The sequence below is a fragment of the Lissotriton helveticus genome, chromosome 3_1, assembly GCF_964261635.1.
Source record: "Lissotriton helveticus chromosome 3_1, aLisHel1.1, whole genome shotgun sequence".
NCBI lineage: Eukaryota > Metazoa > Chordata > Amphibia > Caudata > Salamandridae > Lissotriton > Lissotriton helveticus.
Genome location: NC_136061.1, coordinates 116,209,324 through 116,233,239, shown reverse-complemented (window position 1 = coordinate 116,233,239; position 23,916 = coordinate 116,209,324). Strand labels below are relative to the sequence as shown.

At 44.1% G+C, this 23,916-nt stretch overlaps 1 protein-coding gene across 1 annotated transcript in view; it reads left to right on the top strand.

Moving 5' to 3' along the window:
- TEKT1 (tektin 1) overlaps positions 1-23,916 on the top strand; it is a 112,664-nt gene that overhangs the window by 5,372 nt on the left and 83,376 nt on the right. Inside the window, exon 2 of the mRNA XM_078683538.1 lies at positions 1,100-1,301. Within this exon, the coding sequence (XP_078539664.1) occupies positions 1,112-1,301 (190 nt within the window). The 5' untranslated portion in view covers positions 1,100-1,111. The remainder of the gene's footprint in view (positions 1-1,099; positions 1,302-23,916) is intronic.

The following is a 23,916-nucleotide window of genomic DNA, read 5'->3' as shown; positions in this document are numbered from 1 at the left end:
ACATCTCATATTTGGTGAGCAAGATTGTCTTCTTGTAATTTTCAAGAAAGAACTTTTAGGCTGTGCTTTGTTTGGATTTTCTCCTTGTTGAGTTTGTCAGTTCTTTTAGTATAGTGATGCAGAGGTGGAACTCATTGGAACTTCTTAGAAGATAGCAAAATAACAGTCCAAGATGCGTGTACCGCAATTGTATAGGCACTGGCAAAGCTAGTTCCGGCAGTTAATAAGCAATGGCAGAGTGAGCCTGATTGACTTTACCAATGCTTGTTCTATAGCACCGCCTACCCTTTTCAACTTCAACACTGCTTATCGGCTCTCTATTGCGTGATAGAAGGGGCTCTAGCCAAGGTCAGGAAATGCATGTATTCTTTTTCTTAGCTCATGTTCCTCTGTGCCTCTAGTCTCAGTGGCAGCTAGTCCTCCATCTATCCTATTTTAATGTCAGTGTGACCTGGGATTTGGGTGCTTTTATGCATTTTGTATTTCAAGATAACCAACCCTGTTTTGGACGGTAATAGAAGAACTTTCGTTACTTTGCGAAGGCAAAACACGTTATTTTCCAGGTTTTCTTTGAGATCCCATGGGTACCATCATTTGACATGTCTGCAGTAATGTGATAGACCAGGTTTCATTTCAACACTTCAGCAACTTGTAAAGGGTCCTGGTGAGCTCACTCTTTTATTATACATTGTGGACCTTCTGACTGTGACTACAGTGAGATAGACAATGGAACAGGTGAAATTATCAGCCTGCTGTGGCCTACATAGTTTTCTGGAGACTGTGACTGCATCGAGAGACTGTGACTGCAGCGAGTAATCCTCCCCATGTGTACCCTGTGCAACTAAAATCGCTTCAAAATGAGGTGCTCAATTGTCATCAATTCTAGTAGATTTTTGAAGAGAATACGAGACATTTTTTACCATATTTTGTATTGACATTCAAACCCTAGGCTAATTGTTAATTCTTGCTTGCATCATTGTGATTGGAAGCTAAATATGATTTTCAAGCACTGGTGTTTGAGGTTTTATGGACTCATAAACTGTCCATGAGTCGACACACAATGAAAGGGTTGAACAGTGTTCTTTCTTTTTGCATGTAGGATTGAAACATCATGGCAAAGTTAGTCCAACTGCCACCGAAGTTCCTGCCCCAGGAGTGGACGCTCGCCAACCAGACTCGATACTCGAATGCGGAGATACAGAGATCCCGTTCAGAGCGACTCACAGCAGAGAGTGAGAGGCTGGTGGAAGAAATCGAAAAAACAACACAGAGGACTCAGAGTGACGTCAATAAGAAGCTAGGTGAGGAATACTCAACACTTTTACTTTATAATTCACAGTCTTCTATGGCCTGATCACTCCCTCAACAGCCTTTTCCTCTACTGATGACATTAAACTATTTAGACCTAAACTATAAACAAGCAGTGGCAAATTCAATTTTTGTTGCTTTTGAAAGCTAGTGGCTTTGGCAATGTTTTGAAGCCATGCTGGACAGCAATGTGGCTGTTGGGCAGCATGGCTAAAATTAATTTAAAAAAGTGCTGTGAAGCGGTAACCCCTGGTAGCGTCATATCCCTTATTTTTATTTATAGCTGTGTGCCCTCCTTAGGCAACACAGAGGGAGGGAGGGTGGGAGAGAAGGAGGCAGCTGGGGGAGAGGGCAGACGAGAAGGAATATGGGCACCTACAGTCAACAAAGGGTGGCTAGAAGCGGCTGAGTGCACGCAGACAACTGAAAATGGACTAGGGGCTCGGAGCTAGCACATGGACAACAGCGGGTGGGCGGGAGAGACTGGGGTCAGGCATATGGACAGCAGAGGGTTGAGCGAGGGTGGAGCAAGCCCATGGACAATGTAAGGAGGGAGGTTGCTAGGGACCGGGGAGAACCAAACAGGGGGGAGAAGTACATGAGGGAGACAAATGAAAAAGGCACATGCTCTTATGGAGCGCTTAAACAAAAGTAAAAAGTAGTGCCTGAAAAATGAGTACTTGAGAGACTACTTCAGGGGAGGGACAAGCACAGAATAAGGAAGCCTATGAAATCTGAATAACAAGAAACAAGTTAATGTGACTGACAATGAAGCCAACCAATGGTAAGCAAATAGCGGTCTCTAAGCACCCCACAGGGGAACAAAATATCCAGCAAGAGACAGCAAAGGTGCGGTCTTATGTTGCCTAAAAAACTCTGAAAACAGTCCAATAGAGGGCATTATCAATGATATGATGCTAACATTCTGAAGGTCAAGGGGCTCTTTCTGTTTTTCTAAATGGCACTTTGTTCTTTGTTTATTTATATTCCATAAGCGAAGGACAGTGTATTCAAAAGTGTCACTATTTTAGGTTATGCAAACTCTTTTCTGTGATTTTCTTGTATATCGAACTTAAGTTGATTCACATAAATTAGTGATCACGATTCATCCATCAATTGCGTTGCTCTTGCAGAATTTTCTCAGTGCTGTTTCTGTGGTTTATTATGACATATAGAAGCAAACACATTTAAGTTTGTTACTTAGGTCCTTTATTTCCAGATAGCAAATGCGTGTTGACAGTGATGGTGTAAAATCACTGCTAATAGAGCTGTCCCACAATCACAGTTTCTTCTCAACATTTAACACTGAATATTATTTATTATTAGAACATTGTAATGTTGGGAGCTGCTCCGGGCTTATAATGGCTGGTATAAGCCTGGAGCTCCAACATTCCAATGTTTCTTTGTTCACAGCTCTGGCTGTGGCTCTGGCTGTGTTAATGCTGGAGAGGGCCTTTAATAGCCGGTATAGCCTGCTATGGCGGGCCATAAGGCTATATTAGAACATTGGAATGTGGAGCTCCAGGCTTATACCAGCCGTTATAAGCTCCGGGCTTCTACGAGCCGGTAAAGGCCTGCAGAGAAGCTTCCAATGTTGCTTTTGTTCACACCTTTCGGAGCTTGAGGGGGTTTGAATCCCTCAGGCACCGAGACGACACCTTTATTTTATTTGTTAGAACATCCTGCCCTCTAGTGGAAGAATGTTCTAATAGCCTTATAGACCTTCGTAGCTGGGCTATACTGGCTATTAAAGTCCTGCTAACATCATGTTAAAGGCCCTCGCCTTCAATTCGGGCCTTTAACCCTGGAGCAGGCCTTTAATAGCCGGTATAGCCCGCTACGGCGGGCTATAAGGCTATATTAATAGATGGCTGATTTAAGGTTTGGTGAACTGGTTACTTCATCACAAACCTGTGGCTGCCTTATTACAAGTGCTTTATTATCTAGGGTTCCCGGTTTTATGGTATTTATTTTTTGAACATTTTCATCTGTATTTATCAATATTTATTTTTTAACCAGCTTATTGGTACTTACCCATATTTATTTTGTGTTTTGAGAACAGAAGAGGTGATATTTTTCCACATTTTATCGGCTAAACGTGCTCTCAAACTTTCAGACTTATTAGGTTTTAGCACACAGCAAAAACTATACTAAAATATCAAACCCACATTTTTTTGCATAATATCACACATACATGTTGAGATATGCACTAATGCATGCAAATCTCATTCAACTTTCTAACTCCCCATGCTGCCAATATGTACATCTATTGGCCTGAAAGTCATTAATCCCAGTATGGTAAGTCACTCAAAAGAAGCCAAATTATCTGTATTTTTTCACTTTTAAAAATAATTACAGAGAAGAAACATAACATAACATAACATGTGTATTTGTAAAGCGCACGTTCACCCTGAGGCATCTTGGCGCTGAATAACAGATGTTTATTGTTACCCAACTCAATGGTACTCATTTTATCGACCTCAGATGGATGAAAGGCAGAGTGGACCCGCCGGGATTTGAACCTGTGATCATGAGGTCGAACACAGGTCCCTGTAGTGGACGCATTAGTCCACTGAGCCATCAGACCCAGAAACCCAATGCTTTCTACCTGTATTTATCTGTAAAAATCTGTAAAAACAGAAAACAGGAGCCCTAATTATATCCGATAGCACTTGTTATAAGGTAGATGGCATATCCGCAATGTTAGTGATAGAGTAACCTGTCTGCCAAACTCTAAATCAGGAGCAAAGAGTTCATCAACTAAAATAGTGTCAGTGAACACATAATGTTCTTTTCGTGGCCCACCCTTTTCTCCAACCTGTGCCACCCGAGCCAGTCTTATAGCTTTGGGGGCCGTGATAGTATGAATTGTCACACTTGTAGGAGTGTGATGGTTAGTAGCTGCCTGGTATTGTAATTGGCAGGGCTGGCAGGGGCAATAGATGCTGCAAGCTGCTGTTTTGTCTTGATGAGAGCCCTAGCACTTATTGTTTTAAAAATTAACCACTGCTTGAGCATTCCTTGTCAGTTGCAGATCAGTAGCAAACCTTGCCGAAGTGGCAATTAGTAACTTTCATAGTATGAGTCCTTCAGCGCATAACTTAGCCACCCACATCCACACAATATGTTTGCAGGTTTATCTGGCAAGCAAGGTTTGGTGTACAACTCTGGTTCCAGTCTTGGGCTTCATTCCTCTTGCCAAGCAACTGATGGTGGGCCCCTCGATTGGTAGGGCTCAACTAAACATGTTGTGGTTCAGTGTTCTCAACTTTTGGGTGGAGGCCTCCAGGAAACAAATTATCTACTGGGCTTTCTAGGGTTCTCATGTTGGGAACCAGAGTTGCAGCCATAACTGCCCTGCATGGTGGTGGTTTTGGCTTCCTGCTTAACCTGCTTGAATTTGGTTTGACAAATTTGCTTTAGCTGAACCTCCCTGCAGGGCCCTGTGTGGGGCAATTGCTGTTGTTGGGCTGTTTAGCTTGTAAGCTTGGTGAGTGGTGCATATCATTTTGACCTTCAATTATCTGGGTAGGTAGGATCCAGATAGCAAAGAACCACTAGAGACTACCTGAGCTAAACCTGATGGTTGAACTGTAATAGCAACAGGGTAATCCAGGTGGCTTGTGCTTTTATGCTTTTACTTTATGGGTGAAGGTGAGTTCATGGCCACATGAGCCAGGGAGCTGCAGAGCAGCTGTGACGGAAATGAGTTTAGGGCAGCACCTGCAGGTGATCGTTTCAATTGAGGATACTGTTAAGCCAATTCTAACTGTGTTAACTTTGGTTTGGTAAAACCAACTGCCCAACCACATTCTATTCCTCTTTACTGATTTTACTATGTGGTCTCTACCAAGCAAACAAATTCTACATTGTAAAAGGCTCTAGATTGACAAAACGTAAAGAGGATTCCCTCTATCTCAGTACTGCATAGGTCTCAAACATTAAATCAAGCTTTCTCATTTGCAGCCATGACATTTTGAAACCCTCTTCCTGCTAAACATCTCCTAAAGTCCAAGATTAAGTTAATACCATTTCTTTTCACCACAAGCTCCAAGGTCTAAAATGATTTTTCATAGACCAATTCTCTTTCGTGTACAAAAAAAGTTTTAGCAGCGCATCCATTTTAATAGCAGGGTGAACTCGAAGAAATTCTCGATGAGCCATCATAGTCAACCCAAGAATCCTCTGCATTCCAGGAAGGTAACACATCATCCTTTGTTTTTCAAAACATCATACATTTCATACTCAATAAAAGTACTACCGTCCATCAGGTGTTGGAAAGACAATCAAACCTGGTTTGGCAGACTCTGTGGTTTTTGCAGAAAGGAATGATTCAGCCTAGTTACACCTACTAATGTAGCCTTATTAATCGATACTCTCTCATCTTACAACCATTAGTAAATACCAAGGTGCATTGAAAGTGCGTAGAACATTAATCAAGGCAGAAATATATACATTTATGCAGGCCTTTTTCATGTTTGATGCCCCTTAGATCTACAAATGTTGCATCATTACAGTTAATCAAATGATGTAAAAGTCATTGAAGTATGTACACAACATTAATAATGTGCATGCTATGCAATTTAATTAACAGGCACAGTATAACATCCAGTCTAACAGAAACCAAGTGCACTAAACCATATTATTCTGCTTCTATAAATTAAAACACATTTCAATATTAATAAAGTGAAAGCCATATAAATATGCCCACATGACTTCTAATGTACCTAGTACTTCCTTTTAAAGCGTACTAGACAGCTACAAATGGCAACATACTAAAATTGGTAGATATTAAATAGCAAGTGCTAATAAAGCTAATCCATATTTGAACAATCAAAGTCAAACAGTTACCATTATACAGCCTCAGTGGGATTGCTGATAGTTGACTCATAGAAATACATGTAAACTTTCTTCAGTATCGAGTATCGCCAGTGCCAGTCTGCTCAAACTTCGTAATGCAATTCTAGATTGGTATTGCCATGTGTTTCACGGTTGCCTCTGAGCTCATTTATCAAAACTCTAAATATGTTAAACAATTTACTACTTTCAACTAAAAGAAACATGGCTTTGTAAGAAATGTAAGACTACCAGGTAACTTGGAGCTCTACATGCCTATACAAAGCAAACAAGGACAGCAACTTACCAGTTCGAGGTAATGTCTTCAACTACTCTGATACACTTGCAATCATAACTCAACCTTAACTTCCAAAGCCACTATCAGTTCTGAAGCAGAGAAATTAAGTGAATGAAAGACTTGGTGAGGGAATTGATGAGTGTGTAACATTTGTGTGAATAAGCAGCTATGTTACCACTGATCATAATTGTTATTTGGGGAATGATTTCTATGTTTGAGAAAATATTGTTATTTTGTGAAAATGTTTCACATTTAGGACATAATTGCCTGTTGTGTTTGCTGAGTTTTTGGAATACCTTATTACACCCTCCTCATATATCACTGTATGATAGAAATGTAGCTTTTGTGTGTCACTGTCAGATATTTTAGTTCTGAAATATTTTTATCTTATATTTAATAAATATAGATGCCCTCATGATATTGTAAATAGTATCATGTCTTATTTATTTTGTATGTGAAAACAGGTTTGTCTTTGGTGAGAGTGTATGGTGGCAGTGGGGTTTATCGTGCAATATAACAGACTTATTAGATGAATGTATATCTTATTACTTTGGTACTTTATGGAGGGGTAAATATTTATTTCATTTAGCATTCTGATTTCATCCAATTAAATTGAAATTTATCTCTTGTTGCGATGATGCAAATACTCATCAAGAACTCTGAAAAGAAGATGGCTAAATTGAAAGAATAAATCGAAACAGTAGCAAGTTCAGTTCAGTTCACAAAGACTTTTTTTTCGGTCAGAATGACCTAAAAAGTATGAGGCACTGCAGTCAATCATTTCTAAAATTACATCATACAAACAGTCGAAATGAAAAAACAATGGAATTAATTATACACAAGTTGTTCATATTAAAATACATTCAATTTTTAGTGTGTTGTTTCTAGGCGAAGGTTACACATTTAATTTCGGAAAGTGCATAGTGCAATTATAAATACATAAATTAGCTAAAAAAAGTACCTATTAAAAAAGGGAAGCCCTTACATATAAAACTATACAAAGCAATACAAAACGATTGAGCCAAATTACTATGCTAACACTATTCATTCACCATGGCAAGATTGATACAGCATTTCATGATTTAAAAAAAACCCTTCTATTGGGATACTGAGGTCAGACTTCAGTATCCTAAATACTTCAAGACAACGCCTATTACCAAGATTCCTGCAAATCTGGCCCAGCCAGCGTTTAGTTGCTTTATAATAAAGAAAACATGGAGCTCTGTTTCTTCGGGGTGGTCGCACACCAGGCAATGAATCATTTGCTGGTCTCTCCACTGGTCTCTCCACTTAGATGTAAAGCAGTGGAGAGGAAGCACCCCATATGTAAACTGTAAATAGAGCTTCCTTGCCGCCGGCGGGTGAATGAGATCTATTACCGTCTCAAAGCAAGGAATGTCTTTTTTTTTTAAAACAGCTCTAGTGAGTTTCCCTGTTCTAGAAGAAGTATGAAGTTGAGCCAATCTATGTTCTTTGTAGAGTACCTTCATTTGATTCCTAGATATTAAAGAACAGGCTGACTCAGGTGCAGACCAACAATCCCCTAATCCCATGCTAGTTAGTAAGTATTTGATATGGTCGAACCACGGGAACTTTACAGCACCCCGTGCGCTAATTACCACTGACAATTTCTCCCTATAGGGTAAGAGTTCGGGAGTGGTCCACAGGCGGCGCCAATACATTATAGGTTTAAGGCTCGCCACTTTGGCAATTGATGTTATTCCCATATCCAGTCGTAGTGGGATTAACGGAGTGCCGCGTGGCAATCTAAATAGCTGTTTTAAGTATTAGTTCGCCACCTGCGTTAGATTCTCGAGCTTTAGGTGTCCCCATAGATCTGCACCATATAAAGCTCCGCTAACTGCTCTTTTGCTAGACTTTTTAAAAATGTTCATGCTGCCACCTGAAATTTGCGCTAACTTTAGCGTAGATTTCGTGATATGAGCCCCCCATTCCATAGACTTGGAAATTGTGATACCTAAATACACAAAAGATGACACTCTCTCAAGAGGTTTACCATTTAAAGACGGGTTTGGGCGTGTACTTTTTGGGCAATTAAACGCCATAAATTTGGTTTTCTGTAGATTTATTTCTAGACCTCTTTCCCTACAGAATATCTCAAATTTGTTCAGGACCCTTTGTAACTCCATAAGCGATTTAGCTACCAACAGAGTGTCGTCCGCGAACATCGTTGCCGATATTTAAGGGAGGCTAACTTAGGGGCATCTAGATCTTTTTCTGCTAGCAGGGCATCAATCAAGCCATTAATGTAGAGGCTAAATAAGGTTGGCACAAGCTCGCAACCCTGGCGTACGCCTCGTTTAATGGATATAGGTGCTGTGAGATTACCATCCTTACCATGCCTAATTTGCGCATAGTTGCACTCATGTAGTCGTTTAAAAAGAAGGATTAAATATCCAGGGACCCCCATCTCACCAAGGACTAACCACAGTTTCTCCCTAGGAACTAAATCAAATGCAGACCGCAGATCTACAAAGATTAAGTAAAGACTGCCCCCCTGCAGGCTTTCGGTCTTCCAGTACAGCAATTGCAATCTTAGTACTTGGTCCAGGGTCGACAACTTTTCCCTGAACCCAGCCTGCAGGGAGGACAGTACCCCCCTCTCTTAGAACCATGATTGTAGCCTAAGGAGTAAGACACATGCAAATATTTTCTGAGAGATGTCTATTAAGCTGATTAGTCTGTAATTGGTTGGGAGGAGTGGGGAGCCCTTTTTGAAAATCGGAATTATTTCTGCACCAAGCCAGCTCGAGGAGATCTTCATGCCTTGCATTATTGCAATGAAAAGCATCCAAAAGTATGGGGCCCAGATAGCTGGTTCGCTCCTGAAAAGATCCCCAGGTATCTTGTCCAGGCCTGGAGCTTTTCCCGGGGCTATTTTTACCAATGCGCCCTTTATTTCATTCAGACTTATGCTTGGACCCACAACACCATAAAACAAGGGGATTGTATCCCGGTTAGTTGTGGGACAAGCCACTGTCGGGTCGCAGCTATTGATAAAATCAACACCGGGCAGTGGCTCCTTGGCATAGAGGGATTCAAAATGCTCCCGCCAGACCTCTTCATCCAGGGTTGGTTCGGCTGCGCTTCGAGGGGTAGTCGTTCCTAAGTTTAAAACTCCCCAAAAGGTCCTCATGTCTCTGTCCCCTAGTGCAGTTTTCAAGGTGGCCCAACTTTCCTCTTCCCACCTTTTCTTAGCTTCTAATATGACCGCTTTATCATCTATTCTTGCTGTCCTTATTATAGGGCGATCGTTAGCTTTAATAGATGTTACTAATGCGTTTTTAGCCTTACGGCAAGAGGCATTATACCAGGGGTGGGACGGCGGCCTATGCTGCCTGGTAGTTTTATTTGGATAGAAGAAGTCAAAAGTAGCTTATTCTAATTTGGCATGATTCATCTCGACCAACTCTAAATGTATACTGTCCATACTTTGGCTACATAAGGTGGACGCCTCTACAAGAACAGGAAGCAAGGCGTCATATAAACTGCTCAATTTGTCCTCTGATTTACTAATGTTTGTCCATCTCACTCTCTTCCTACAGTTGGAGACCACCATTCTGGGATCAATAGAATTATCTGGGAGGGATGTACTTCCCATGTTTAAAGCTTTAAGTTCTACTACTATCGCATAATGATCGCTATCTAGGCGTGGGATAATTTTAAAATCCGTCATCCTGTCCCAGGACTGAGAGTTAATAAAAATATAATCTAATATAAACCCACGGTTTTTACTGTAGAACGTATAGCCATTCGATAATTCAGATAAAGAGCTCCCATTACAAGCTCTTAGTGAATGTCTCAATGTGAGACAATTCATCTGGATCACCAGGGGGGACCATTTTTTAACTTTTGGGCATCTCAACTCTGGGATTTTCAGAAAATGGTCCTCATCAGATAAGCTATCAGGGGGCAAGCCCTCAAGCGGCTCAAACTGGCAGTTAAAATCCCCTCCTACTATAATAATTTGGTTTACATCAATAGAGCCTAAGAAAGTAGTTAACTCTTCCACCGTGGTGGATTCTTTGCCCTTAGGAGTAGGTCTTGAATATACATTTATTAGGACAACAGTAGACTTAGAAGGAAACCGCAATAGAACACTTAAAATGTCGATCGAACCTGTATCAATTTGCTCAACTGTACACCCCAAATGTGATCCTACCCATATGGTAAGGCCTCCAGATGGTCTCCCTATTCCCCCTGAGGTTGCTGGAATACTAAAAGAGGCATAGCCTGGTTTAGAGACCTCTCCTCTTGCCCAGGTTTCCTGAAACATGCAGAGTTTAAAATGGTTAATAAAAGTTTCCAATTCAGGGTCATCTAGTTTACTATTTAAACCTGCAATATTCCAGTACAAAACCCTTGTTACCTGGGAATTCAGTAAATTCTTATTAGAGGGCACTAAGATTAGCTGGTTCGGAGGCACATTTGTTAATCCGGTTGCATCCAGGACATTTAGCCCTAGATCTAGTATTTGTTCAAAATTTTCAAAGTGAGTAGGCCCACACTCATGACGGTTTTTACGTCGGGAGCTGCTCATGCTCCCTCTGGCTAGACCCTCCTCAGTCCCATGATTTGGGGCTATAGGGCTACCCTGACTCTCTAGGTCTAATGTTACAGAGGATATTTCCTCTTTATTAGTTAAATTAGCTTCCTTCAGTCAATCTACTCCCTCAAGGGGACTAAACCTGTTTCCAGTAGAAATATTAAAAATAGGTTGGTTATGCAGCAGCTGGCCTGGATGTGGAAATACCATTTTTTAAGGAGCAAATCTCCTTCCCAACTTGTAAAAATAACCTTGCTGTAAGGTCCTACTTGGGGGATAAAAATAGCTTAGAGGGAGTAATAGGATGCTACCCATATTCCTCCCATACTCAGTTGCTAGAACTTGTTCAATGATACTTGGATTTCTAAAATTAATCACTATGCATTCTCCTTGAATATCCTTGTGTCGTTCGCCTATCCAACCCACCCTTCTTGTGGTTAGGATCTCATGGGTATTCTCATAACCAAAATTGCTATGGTTTGCTAACCAGTGAATGGTTTTATTTTTTAAATCTTGATGTGTTTCTACTAATCCCTTTCTTAATTCTGGAACACCTGCAAGTACCAGCACGTATGGGGCTGACTCTGGTGATAGATCTAGGTCCATAAGAACACCTTCCGCATCACGACCAGTTCCGACGATAACCTCGCAGACGCCGAACACCTTCACTTCCAGATCCACACCGACCCCAAGACCACACTCAGAGGCACCCTCATCTACGAAGACATCACTAACTTCATCAGCCCACACGCCCTCCCCTCCGAGGACTACATTCTACTGGGAGACCTCAACTTCCACCTGGAAAAGAACAACAACAGCAACACCGCCACCCTTCTGGACAACCTCGCCAATCTCGGACTCAAACAACTCGTCGACACCCCCACCCACTATGCCGGGCACACGCTCGACCCAATCTTCACCTCCAGCAAGCACATCTCCTTCAATCACACCACAGCTCTCCATTGGACGGCCCACAGCTGCGTTCACTTCAATTACAAAAATACTACGACCCACAACCACCCACAACCAATTCCCCGCAGAAACTGGAACAAAATTACCACCGACCAGCTCTTCTCATCGCTTCACCAAAACCCTCCTGCCAAATCATCGGACCCAAACCAAGCAGCTACCAACCTTACACAATGGATCACCCACAGCGCTGACGAACTAGCACCCTTGAAAAACCATCAAATCAAGCAAGGTAGCAAAAAAGCCCCCTGGTTCAATGATGACCTTAAGAAATCCAAGAAGATCTGTCGTACCCTCGAGAAAGCCTGGCGAAAAAACCCAACCACTGACAACTTGGCCACCTTCAAGAACGCCACCCGCAAACACCACCAACTGATCCTATCCACCAAGAAATCAGCATTCAAGGATCCACTCGACAACAACGCCCACAACAGCAAGGAACTATTCAACATCGTCAAAGAGTTTACCAACCCCACCGCCGGCACCAACGACATCACTCCCTCCCAAGACCTCTGCGACTCTCTAGCCTCGTTCTTCCACAACAAAATCGCTGACATACATAACAGCTTTGACGACCAGTCCACCCCACCCACCTCCGAACTAAAACCCCCCTCCAACAACCATTGCACCTGGAACCCAATCACCACTGAAGATACCATCCGCCTGATGAACTCCATCCACTCAGGATCGCCAACCGACCCATGTCCCCACCACATTTTCAACAAAGCAGACTCCATTATCGCACCCCATCTTTGAGACGTCATCAACTGCTTCCTCAACTCCGCTACCTTCCCGGAAAGCTGGAAACATGCCGAACTCAGCGCCCTCCTGAAGAAACCCACAGCAGACCCCACTGAACTTAAGAACTACCGCCCCATTTCGCTCCTCCCATTCCCTTCCAAAGTCATTGAGAAAGCCGTCAACAGTCAGCTCGCCGCCTTCCTCGAATCCAACAAATCCCTCGACCCTTCAGAGTCCGGCTTCCGAGCCAAACACAGCACCGAGACCGCCCTCATCGCAGCAACAGACGACATTCGAACCCTACTGGACAACGGAGAAACAGCTGCCCTCATCCTACTTGACCTCTCCGCAGCCTTCGACACTGTCTGTCATAGCACCCTTATACAACGCCTCAGCAACGTCGGAATACAAGGAAAAGCATTGGACTGGATCATCTCGTTCCTCGCCGGAAGAACCCAGAGAGTCCGCCTCCCCCCTTTTAGATCAGAGGCCACCGAAGTCATCTGCGGCGTACCACAAGGATCATCACTCAGTCCCACCCTCTTCAACGTATACATGAGTCCCCTCGCATCCATCGCGCGCCAACACAACCTCAACATCATCTCCTACGCAGACGACACCCAGCTAATCCTCTCCCTCACCAAAGACCCAAACACCGCCAAAACCAACCTACACGAAGGGATGAAAGAAGTAGCCGAGTGGATGAAGAACAGCCGTCTAAAACTGAACTCGGACAAAACGGAAGTCCTCATCTTAGGATCATCCCCCTCCGCCTGGGACGACTCCTGGTGGCCACCGGCCCTGGGAAACGCACCCAAACCAACGGACCACGCACGTAACCTGGGCTTCATCCTGGTCTCCTCCCTCTCGATGACCAAACAAGTCAACGCCGTCTCATCATCATGCTTCAACCTCCTACGTATGCTCAAAAAAATCTTCCGTTGGATCCCCACCGAAACAAGAAAGACGGTCACCCATGCACTGGTCACAAGCCGACTGGACTACGGAAACACCCTTTACGCCGGAACCACAGCTAAACTACAGAAAAAACTCCAACGCATCCAAAACGCTTCAGCCAGACTCATCCTAGACATCCCCCGCCAAGCTCACATTTCCGGACACCTGAAAGACCTCCACTGGCTCCCAGTCAACAAGAGAATAACGTTCCGTCTCCTCACCCACGCACACAAAGCCCTCTACGACCTAGGACCCGAATACCTCAACTCGCGCCTGCCCTTTTACACCCCCACCTGCCAACTACGATCGTCCAATCAAGCCCTCGCCGCAATTCCACGCATCCAAAGATCCACCATGGGGGGAAGATCCTTCTCCTACTTAGCGGCCAAGACCTGGAATTCTCTCCCCACCCACCTCCGCCTTACACAGAACCACCTCTCCTTCAGAATACAACTAAAAACTTGGATATTCGATAAGTAAAGCTCCCCCCCTCCCTCAAGCGCCTTGAGACCCTCTGGGTGAGTAGTGCGCTATACAAATTTGAAACTTGAACTTGAACTTGAACTATAGATTTATAATTGGGGGTCAATATGTTTGGTTTTTACGTTCTAAAACGCTACAATCCTGAATTAGAGAAATATTGTCCACCACCTGCCTGGAGCTTTTTTGTCGATCCCCTCTACTAACAGGCAGTGGGGGAGCCTGAATTACCGGATTTGTGGTCGGCGGGGGTTGTCTCGCTACACAAGTTCCATTTTGCTTTCTGTGGTGCTGATCATTATCTGCATTTATAGGATGACGTCTTTCATTTGAGATTAGAGGGGGTCCAGTTTGCAAATTACTCGTGGTGGCCTGGGCACCTAGCATACTATCTGTGCTGGTTATATCCTTAGTCATCTCTCTATTTTTTAGCCATGCATTAATCTTTACTATCAGCCCATCTTGCCTTGCCAATACGGGTGTTAATTCTTCCTTAACAATTGTTCTCATTTGCTGCTGGAGATTCATCACCAACAGTGTAACCCATGCAGGCTGATCATTGCTGGGTTCTATACTGGCCTCAGTGTAATTGCCCCCTAGGTTACCATTTTCCTTACTTAATTCCTGCACTTTCTTCCTTTTTGCATTAGGTTTTAGTTTTGCTTTACATTTTCTTCCTGGGCTCCTTGGGGTTATAACCTTGAGCGGCTCTAAACTCAATGACTCCATAGTTATAGATTGATCATTGGTGGACTCTATGCTTGTTGCCCTTAAATCGACTGGCGAGCTACAATCTATTGGGACCATCTCTAAGTTTGGAGTGATAGATAGGCGCCTCTCTGTTCGTTCTATTTCTGTGGCCACCACTCCCAATGCTTTCTCTAACATTCTTTCTATGGACGTAGGTTTAGAATTCCTTTTTGGGGGAGCTATATAATTTGTTATCTCGCAGCACAAGCCCACTTCCCCATCTCGATAATACACTCGTCTAAGGAAAAAAGACTAGATAGACCTTGCTATACTGTACTGTTACAATCCAGAGGAACAACAAGATCTCAGAAAGCATAAACCATATACACGTATAAAACACTAACCCCCAGATTCATAATTGTCATGTTTTGCGAGTCCTTAATAGCGATTTTTAAGGAATCGCTATTAAAGACTCGCAAAACGGGATTCATGTAGAAAACGCAATATTTTTAGCGATTTCTACTGCTTCCTTATTTGCGATTCGCTAATTGCAAATTGCAAATAAGGACGCCCCTTGGCTGGGGCAGCTGTGCGCTATAAAAGTGTTATTAACATAACATAACATGTGTGTGTGTAACATACAACTTAGAAAAATGCACTAAAGTGCATTCTTCTAAGTTTTCGCTATTTACCACGTAGTCAGACTTCGCGGTAAATAGCGGCCCCAGATTGCGAATTCTCAAATTTAAAATGGTTCATGAATTGCATTTAAGGAATCTCAAATTGAGATTCCTTAAATGCAATTTTTCGCAATTTATCGATTTCTACCAATGCGTATTTTTATATGAATTTAGACATTAGAACAAAAAAGATCCACTGGAGAGTTTTGGAGTTATTAATATTATAAACAATGATAAATCAAAGCCATTTCAAAGAAAACTTGGATAAGTGTCAATGTGACGGGGTCTTCCCACAGGTACTCCTTGGTCCACACATATGGTGAGGGGGCCTGGTTGCAGGGTCGATGTCCTACAAGCTCATCTCTGGTCTGACTGAAGTCCAGTCTACACTGGTCACAGACAAATCCTTCCTAAGTCAACCATCACCTTCTGAGGGTCCAAACAGCTCTCAAACAGCATTTCTGGGCTCAACAAACTTCTGTGCAACTTTATGCAAGGTCTTGGTCCTTGGTAGTGCATGGCGGCAGTGGGAGCAACTTGAAGAATTTGGGCTACCAACTTGCCCCAGCAGGCTTCTTCAGCTCAGCTGATGTGACCCTGTGCTGTGAACAGGAGGCCATTTGACTGGCCCTTAGAGTCTCTTGGTTTGACTGGGCTCTGGAGAGAGCTTTCCTTCGAGTAGGACACAGCAGGCATAGTCCCTCTTTTCGCAAGCCACCAGTTGCAGCCGGGAAGTCTTCAATGGAGCAGCCTCTCCTCTCTGGTCTCTTGGTGCAGCAGAGCAGTCCTTCTTTGGTCCTTCTTACAAGTCAATTGAGATCTGAGGTAGGGGTGCCAGGGGCGACCCTCTTATGCTCAGAAAATGCCCTCAGGGCAGGATGCGGTTGGTAGCGAATGGCCTACCAGGTTCCCTCCCACTAGGTGAATACTTCCTGCGTAGTGTGGCATCTGACTATCCCATAATGCACCATTCCCAAGATGGGAAATTGCTGAAGGAATGTTTACATCTTTATCATAAACACTTGGCATTTTGATACAATTCTTCTGTCCCTGTTTGAGTAGGTTGAAAAGTACCCCTCCCATTTAATGTCAGATGAGCTATACAATTTATTTTTGTATTTAACTATTTGATAATTGTATTGTGATGGCAGTTTATTAAGTTGCTTGTTTTGGAAAAAAATGGTTACATGTATAACATAAGCACTTGGTACTATGATATAATCTGTTTGCCTTTTATGGAGTAGGCAGAAAACCACCTTTTTCATGTAATATCTAAAGAAATGGAGCATTCTTAAGCACACAGCTTTTAATCAATTGTAGTTCAACGTTATATATTGCTGTATGGTCCATGTAATAATAGTAACCATGTAAAGTCTTATATTATGTACCTTGAATAATGTCACTGATGGAAATATTGAAATTACAATTACCCTCCCAGGGTAGCGAGACCCCTCTCTTGGTGTTCTGACCCCCCTAGTCCACCCCTGGGTTGTGACAACCTCAGTGCTCCACACCCGTGGGGAAACCAGTTTGGTAACTGGTTTCCCCTCTCTGTTCCCTGTTCGAGCCTGTCTGCCTAAACATATCTGCCTTTCAAAGGCGGCTTCCCCTTTGAAGCCTGTCTGTTGGGGCTAAAACCTAAGTGGATTCCTGCAGGAGGGAGGTAACACCCCCCCTGTCCTGCAACCCCTCATTGTTCTCCTCCCTGAGAGTTGTTGACACATCTCTCTTGGAGGGCAGAAAGCCTTCTTGTGGAACAGGCTCCAGGTGTGCCCCGAAAGGCACAGGAGGTTTAAAGGCAACAAAGTCTCAGCTTTGTTAAAAGCTTCACCCTGCAACAAGTTACATTGATTTCGACCTGGGATACAAGTCGCCTTAATGTAACAAGTTGTTTGATACCTTTCCACAGTAAAACAGTGTTTTCCTCTATTTACTGTCAGGGCATGTAAACTACATGCCTTGCCTATGTCATATGTTGCACCCTGCTTTAGGATTCAGTAGGCGTGCTCGAGGGGTCACTTACACAGGTGTACATGGGAAGTAGTGGTTTTGCTATTGCTTTTAATGGTAATGTTTGGCTAGCAGTGTACAACCGCTCTGCCTGTCTGCAGTGGCAGACAGGTAGATACATTTAAGTGTGGGCGCAATATCCGTTCCGCTCCCGGATTTTGCGGATTTTCGGCAATTTCGCGATCCGCAAATTGCACGAAATTGCCGAAAAATCCGCAAATCCGCTCGCGGGCGTATTTTTAATTTTTTTTGCAGTAGAGGGTGGCATCTTCGTGGATAAATATGCAGGCAGGATTCATTCTGTCAAGCTGCTTCTGACACAAAAATTAAACCTCAACAGGAAGCACTTAGATATAAATAAAGCAGGTGCCCGAGTTGAAGCTCAAATTCAGTCACACATTATAATCAGCCCAAACACCTAGTGAGCACAGTTGAGGCTAGGCAGGTGTGCTTCCTCCCCAAATCTACCGCCTACAATTGGATGTAATCCTTGATGGAGGTCTTTGCATCCACAAGTTTCTCTAGCGCAATCCCCGTGTACTTCCTGTGACCAGGAGGCTGCTTCTTTCTTATCTGCAGCTTTGATCCGTCTCTGACCCTTACAAGAGGCATGTGAACTTGCAGAGATGGCCCGCTCGTTTGGCCCCGCCACAAACACACTAGGGTATGCAACGTCTTCGCGCCCTTTCCTCACAATGATGGACAGCGCACTCGAGGGACCTCGGCGCCCAAACAACTAGTGAGCACGGTCGAGGCTAAGCAGGTGTGCTTCCTCCCCATATCTATCGCCTACAATTGGATGTAATCCTTGGTGGAGGTCTTTGCATCCACGAGTTTCTCTAGCGCAATCTCCGTGTACTTCCTGTGACCAGGAGCCTGCTTCCTTCTCATCTGCAGCTCTGATCCGTCTCTGACCCTTACTAGAGGCATGTGAACTCGCAGAGATGGCCCTCACGTTTGGCCCCGCCACACACACTCTAGGGTATGCAACGTCTTCGCGCCCTTTCCTCACAATGATGGACAGCTCACTCGAACGACCTCGGCGCCCAAACAACTAGTGAGCACAGTCGAGGCTAAGCAGGTGTGCTTCCTCCCCATATCTGCCGCCTACAATTCGATGTAATCCTTGATGGAGGTCTTTGCATCCACGAGTTTCTCTAGCGCAATCTCCGTGTACTTCCTGTGACCAGGAGCCTGCTTCCTTCTCATCTGCAGCTCTGATCCGTCTCTGACCCTTACAAGAGGCATGTGAACTCGCAGAGATGGCCCTCACGTTTGGCCCCGCCACACACACTAGGGTATGCAACGTCTTCGCACCCTTTCCTCACAATGATGGACAGCTCACTCGAGGGACCTCGGCGCCCAAACAACTAGTGAGCACGGTCGAGGCTAGGCAGGTGTGCTTCCTCCCCATATCTACCGCCTACAATGGGATGTAATACTTGATGGAGGTCTTTGCATCCACGAGTTTCTCTAGCGCAATCCCCATGTACTTCCTGTGACCAGGAGGCTGCTTCCTTCTCATCTGCAGCTCTGATCCGTCTCTGACCCTTACAAGAGGCATGTGAACTCGCAGAGATGGTCTGCCCGTTTGGCCCCGCCACACACACTAGGGTATGCAACGTCTTCGCACCCTTTCCTCACAATGATGGACAGCTCACTCGAAGGACCTCGGCGCCCAAACAACTAGTGAGCACGGTCGAGGCTAAGCAGGTGTGCTTCCTCCCCATATCTACCGCCTACAATTCGATGTAATCCTTGATGGAGGTCTTTGCATCCACGAGTTTCTCTAGCGCAATCTCCGTGTACTTCCTGTGACCAGGAGCCTGCTTCCTTCTCATCTGCAGCTCTGATCCGTCTCTGACCCTTATAAGAGGCATGTGAACTCGCAGAGATGGCCCTCACGTTTGGCCCCCACACACACACTCTAGGGTATGCAATGTCTTTGCGCCCTTTCCTAACAATGATGGACAGCTCACTCGAAGGACCTCGGCGCCCAAACAACTAGTGAGCACGGTCGAGGCTAGGCAGGTGTGCTTCCTCCCCACATCTACCGCCTACAATTCGATGTAATCCTTGATGGAGGTCTTTGCATCCACGAGTTTCTCTAGCGCAATCCCCGTGTACTTCCTGTGACCAGGAGGCTGCTTCCTTCTCATCTGCAGCTCTGATCCGTCTCTGACCCTTACAAGAGGCACGTGAACTCGCAGAGATGGCCTGCCCGTTTGGCCCCGCCACACACACTAGGGTATGCAACGTCTTCGCACCCTTTCCTCACAATGATGGACAGCTCACTCGAGGGACCTCGGCGCCCAAACAACTAGTGAGCACGGTCGAGGCTAGGCAGGTGTGCTTCCTCCCCATATCTACCGCCTACAATTGGATGTAATCCTTGATGGAGGTCTTTGCATCCACGAGTTTCTCTAGCGCAATCCCCATGTACTTCCTGTGACCAGGAGGCTGCTTCCTTCTCATCTGCAGCTCTGATCCGTCTCTGACCCTTACAAGAGGCATGTGAACTCGCAGAGATGGCCTGCCCGTTTGGCCCCGCCACACACACTAGGGTATGCAACGTCTTCGCACCCTTTCCTCACAATGATGGACAGCTCACTCGAGGGACCTCAGCGCCCATACAACTAGTGAGCACGGTCGAGGCTAGGCAGGTGTGCTTCCTCCCCATATCTACCGCCTACAATTGGATGTAATCCTTGATGGAGGTCTTTGCATCCACGAGTTTCTCTAGCGCAGTCCCCGTGTACTTCCTGTTACCAGGAGGCTGCTTCCTTCTCATCTGCAGCTCTGATCCGTCTCTGACCCTTACAAGAGGCACGAGTTTTCTCTAGCGCAATCCCCGTGTACTTCCTGTGACCAGGAGGCTTCTTCCTTCTCATCTGCTGCTCTGATCGGTCTCTGACCCTTTATAAACAAGAGGCATGTGAACTCGCATAGAAGCCCCGCCCGTTTGGCCCCGCCCCACACACACTAGGGTACACGTGTCACATTATTGCAAATGGCAAAAAAGTCAGCGAGATCGCGGGAAAATCCGCGAACTCGCGGATTTTTTTGCCATTTCGAGCAAATTCGCGGACCGCGGATCCGCAAAATTCACCCATACTTAGATACATTATACTTGGGGATCTCCAGGGTGGCACAACTAGTCCTGAAAGCCCTGGCCTACCCATCTAACTTGCATGCCCTGGGTGTCAGGCTGCCATAAACTAGGGACACACAGGTAAGTTAGCCATTTCCAATTGGGTACAGCCAATTCGAAATACACTTTAAGGTCAGGGCACTGGCACTGAGGTCTGGTTAAGAAGTCCTCAGTGCACTCAGAAAAAAAACCCAGCAGAATCAGTCAAAAAACTTCAGGGTAGCAATGCAAAAGAGGCATTTTCTTAAACCAACTACTACGATTAAGTATTATATAAACTGATGACATCACTTACCCTAAAGAGATTTTCAAATGCTCTATAAATTCCCTAGATGGTGGATATTCCACTGAGACACTGGATGAAGCACAAAGATGTATGGAAAAAGCACAACGTTGTTTTGAGACTGTAACCAAATAACATGCACCTAAGAGTCCGTAGAAAAGATAATATCAATGCTTGAAATTGATTATTCGTCCCATCATGAAACATCTACCTAAAAAAATAACAATATATTATAAAACGATCCATACTTTACAAACTCACTGAAATTAAACCAAAAGTTAGTTAAACCAAGAAACAAGTGTCCAAAATTATTTTATCAGAGCAGATATTTTGACTAATAAAACTCAACTATACATAGCAGTGGAGCATACCTGGGTTTATAGTGCATCTACTCTGACATGGAAACTGAAATAATATTTCTTTTAAAGAGTGTTTCCTTACTTGATTCTGCAGAGTTGCATGTTTATCAATTGGCAGTATCTTACAGTGGGAATGATGCACTGCTGTAGGGAGAGCTGGTGTGTACTGCATTATTCTAGCTTAAAACGTTAGGCTGCAAATGAGACTGCTGCACAATTCTCTTGACAATCAATGGCACAAACTTCAGGGTTTTGCAATGGCATGGTTTTCATCACGTGAAAGTTGCAGTGCCCCTGTGCTGGTGGGTTATTAGCAGTCGCAATTGGCACCACTAGAGAGTGGTGTGGTGGCCAAATGGGTTGTGGAAGGGGGACACATTAAATAAAGAAAATAAGAAAAAAAAATAAAGATAAAAACTCTTACCTTCAGAAACTTCCTCCACGCTCCATTCCGGTGTTCATCTTCTCCAGGGCAGGGCCCTCAACAACTCCCCTAATTAATTCTGGCGGAGTGCAGCACCAGGACTGGAGGGAGCACTCTCTCTCACTGCTCCTTAGGGCACTGGAGCCCTGCACTTGGTCTAACTCAGCTGCCTAAAGACAGGTGGGTCAGAGCTTTCAAAGAGCGCATGTCTGGCCATCGCAAGATGGCTGGCCAAAGGGACATGCGCACTTTGAAAAGTGCTCAAGCAGCCCACCCTCCTCCCTGCTGCTCCCACGCAGTAAGCCTCACCCGCCCTGTCCTGACACTCGGTTCAGGATGGGGAGGATGAAAAATAAAATGGGAATATATATACTTTATTACCATATTATTGTTCATCTCTGGGGAATTTTCGGGCATTTTGGTTAGTGGGGCGACCTACCTCCGCTCAAACGTAGGATCCGCCCCATATTATTAGTGTATATGACATTAATGGTATATTTGATCTTGTGATCCTTGCAGATAAATTTATTCTGAGTTGAAGATTTTATCTGGGAAAGCAGCAGTAGAAGGTCCATGTTCTGCATCATCCCTATAAACATGTTGGAGTTTGGAGCAGTACACCATGCTCTGGAGGCATTCTTGTCTATGATTCAGGGTAGGACCAGGAGTGCAACTTCTGGCCAGGGAAGCTCAAAATCTGAGGCATTAAGCTCTGAAGAAGTGGGTTGTCTGGATTCATTTCCCCAGAGCATCAAAACACGCACTTTAAAAAGACTAGCCTGAAAGAACACATGTGGGTGTTTAGTGAACCATGGGATTTTCCAAGAGGCGATTTGTTTACCACATCAGAAAACAAAAGAAGGCAGGATTTGCATCCTGGTACTCAGAACTAGGTTATCATGAGAAGGGGTATGCTCTGTTGACATCCTGGTTAGACACCTTGTTCTAAATATTTCCTTCAATTATCATTATTTCTACTATGAATGAGGAGCTCAAGAACTCTCTTTAATTCCAACACACTTATGTCAGGCTCACAAACGGTTGTAACTGGATGCTCTGCAATCGTCAGACAACCCCGTTGGAGGCTGCTAGACTGACAGTATCTACTCTCCAGAGTGAAAGGCAAGATTTACAAGCATAATATAATATTGTTGAAATTAACAACCTAACTCCTGCTGTCCTGCAGAATGAACATCTTGGTCTACAGCTAAAGTATATAACATTTTTGATATAAATATATAAAAAAAAGATACTTTCCATAAGAATGCTATGCCTGCCATTGTGAGAGATTCTGCATGTGGCGCATCCATAACTGTTATAACCTGCGAATGTGCTAAGAGGGGGCTATCTTGTATATAACCTCAATTTCACTTTAATATTCAAACTTGTGTTCCTTAAACTGCTATTATTGTTGTATGTACTTTATTCTATAAAAATTATCATAAAAGCATGTACATCCTAAATTCATATTTAAAAAAAATCATTATACAATACAGCATAATAAATGAATCCGACTGAACATTATACATTATATTAAAAATATGTTCCACAGAATCATTAAAATTAAATAACCATAAAAGCAATGCATCAAGAGACGAACATGGGCACTACCTGGCTGCTACTTTTTGCTAGAAGCTTGGATCTTATTAGCCATGCGCAGCCCAAATATTTTGCTACACCGCAGACCAAAGTGAGGGAGGAGGTGTCAGTTTTTAAAATAGGTAGTGCCACCCGGTAATTCTTGGAACCAAGCTTTTTGCAAACGGGTTTAAGCCATTTGATTCTAGCCGTCCTGTAACCTGGACACGCGAAGAGGAAGTGGGCAGTAGATTCATTGGGAGCTGCGCAGCCTGAATAAGTTGGTAGGGTATGCTCAGACGTGAGTCCCTTGCTCACGTTGCCACTGGATTCAAGCAAGCCTGGCTGAAGACGGCTGCAATGACAGAAACCGGTCCTAGGAAGCTTGTTTCCGGTCCAGGGAAGGCATGTTATGTTATGTTATGTTATTTATTCTTTTGTATAGCGCAACGGTTACTCAAAAAGAGTGTCCCGGCGCTTTGGGTAAGGAGAACTAATTCGCAATAACATAACACAGTAAAAAGAGAATACAGAACAAATAAGTAAAAGAGTTAAAAAAGGGACTGCTGGGGGCCTACTGGGTAA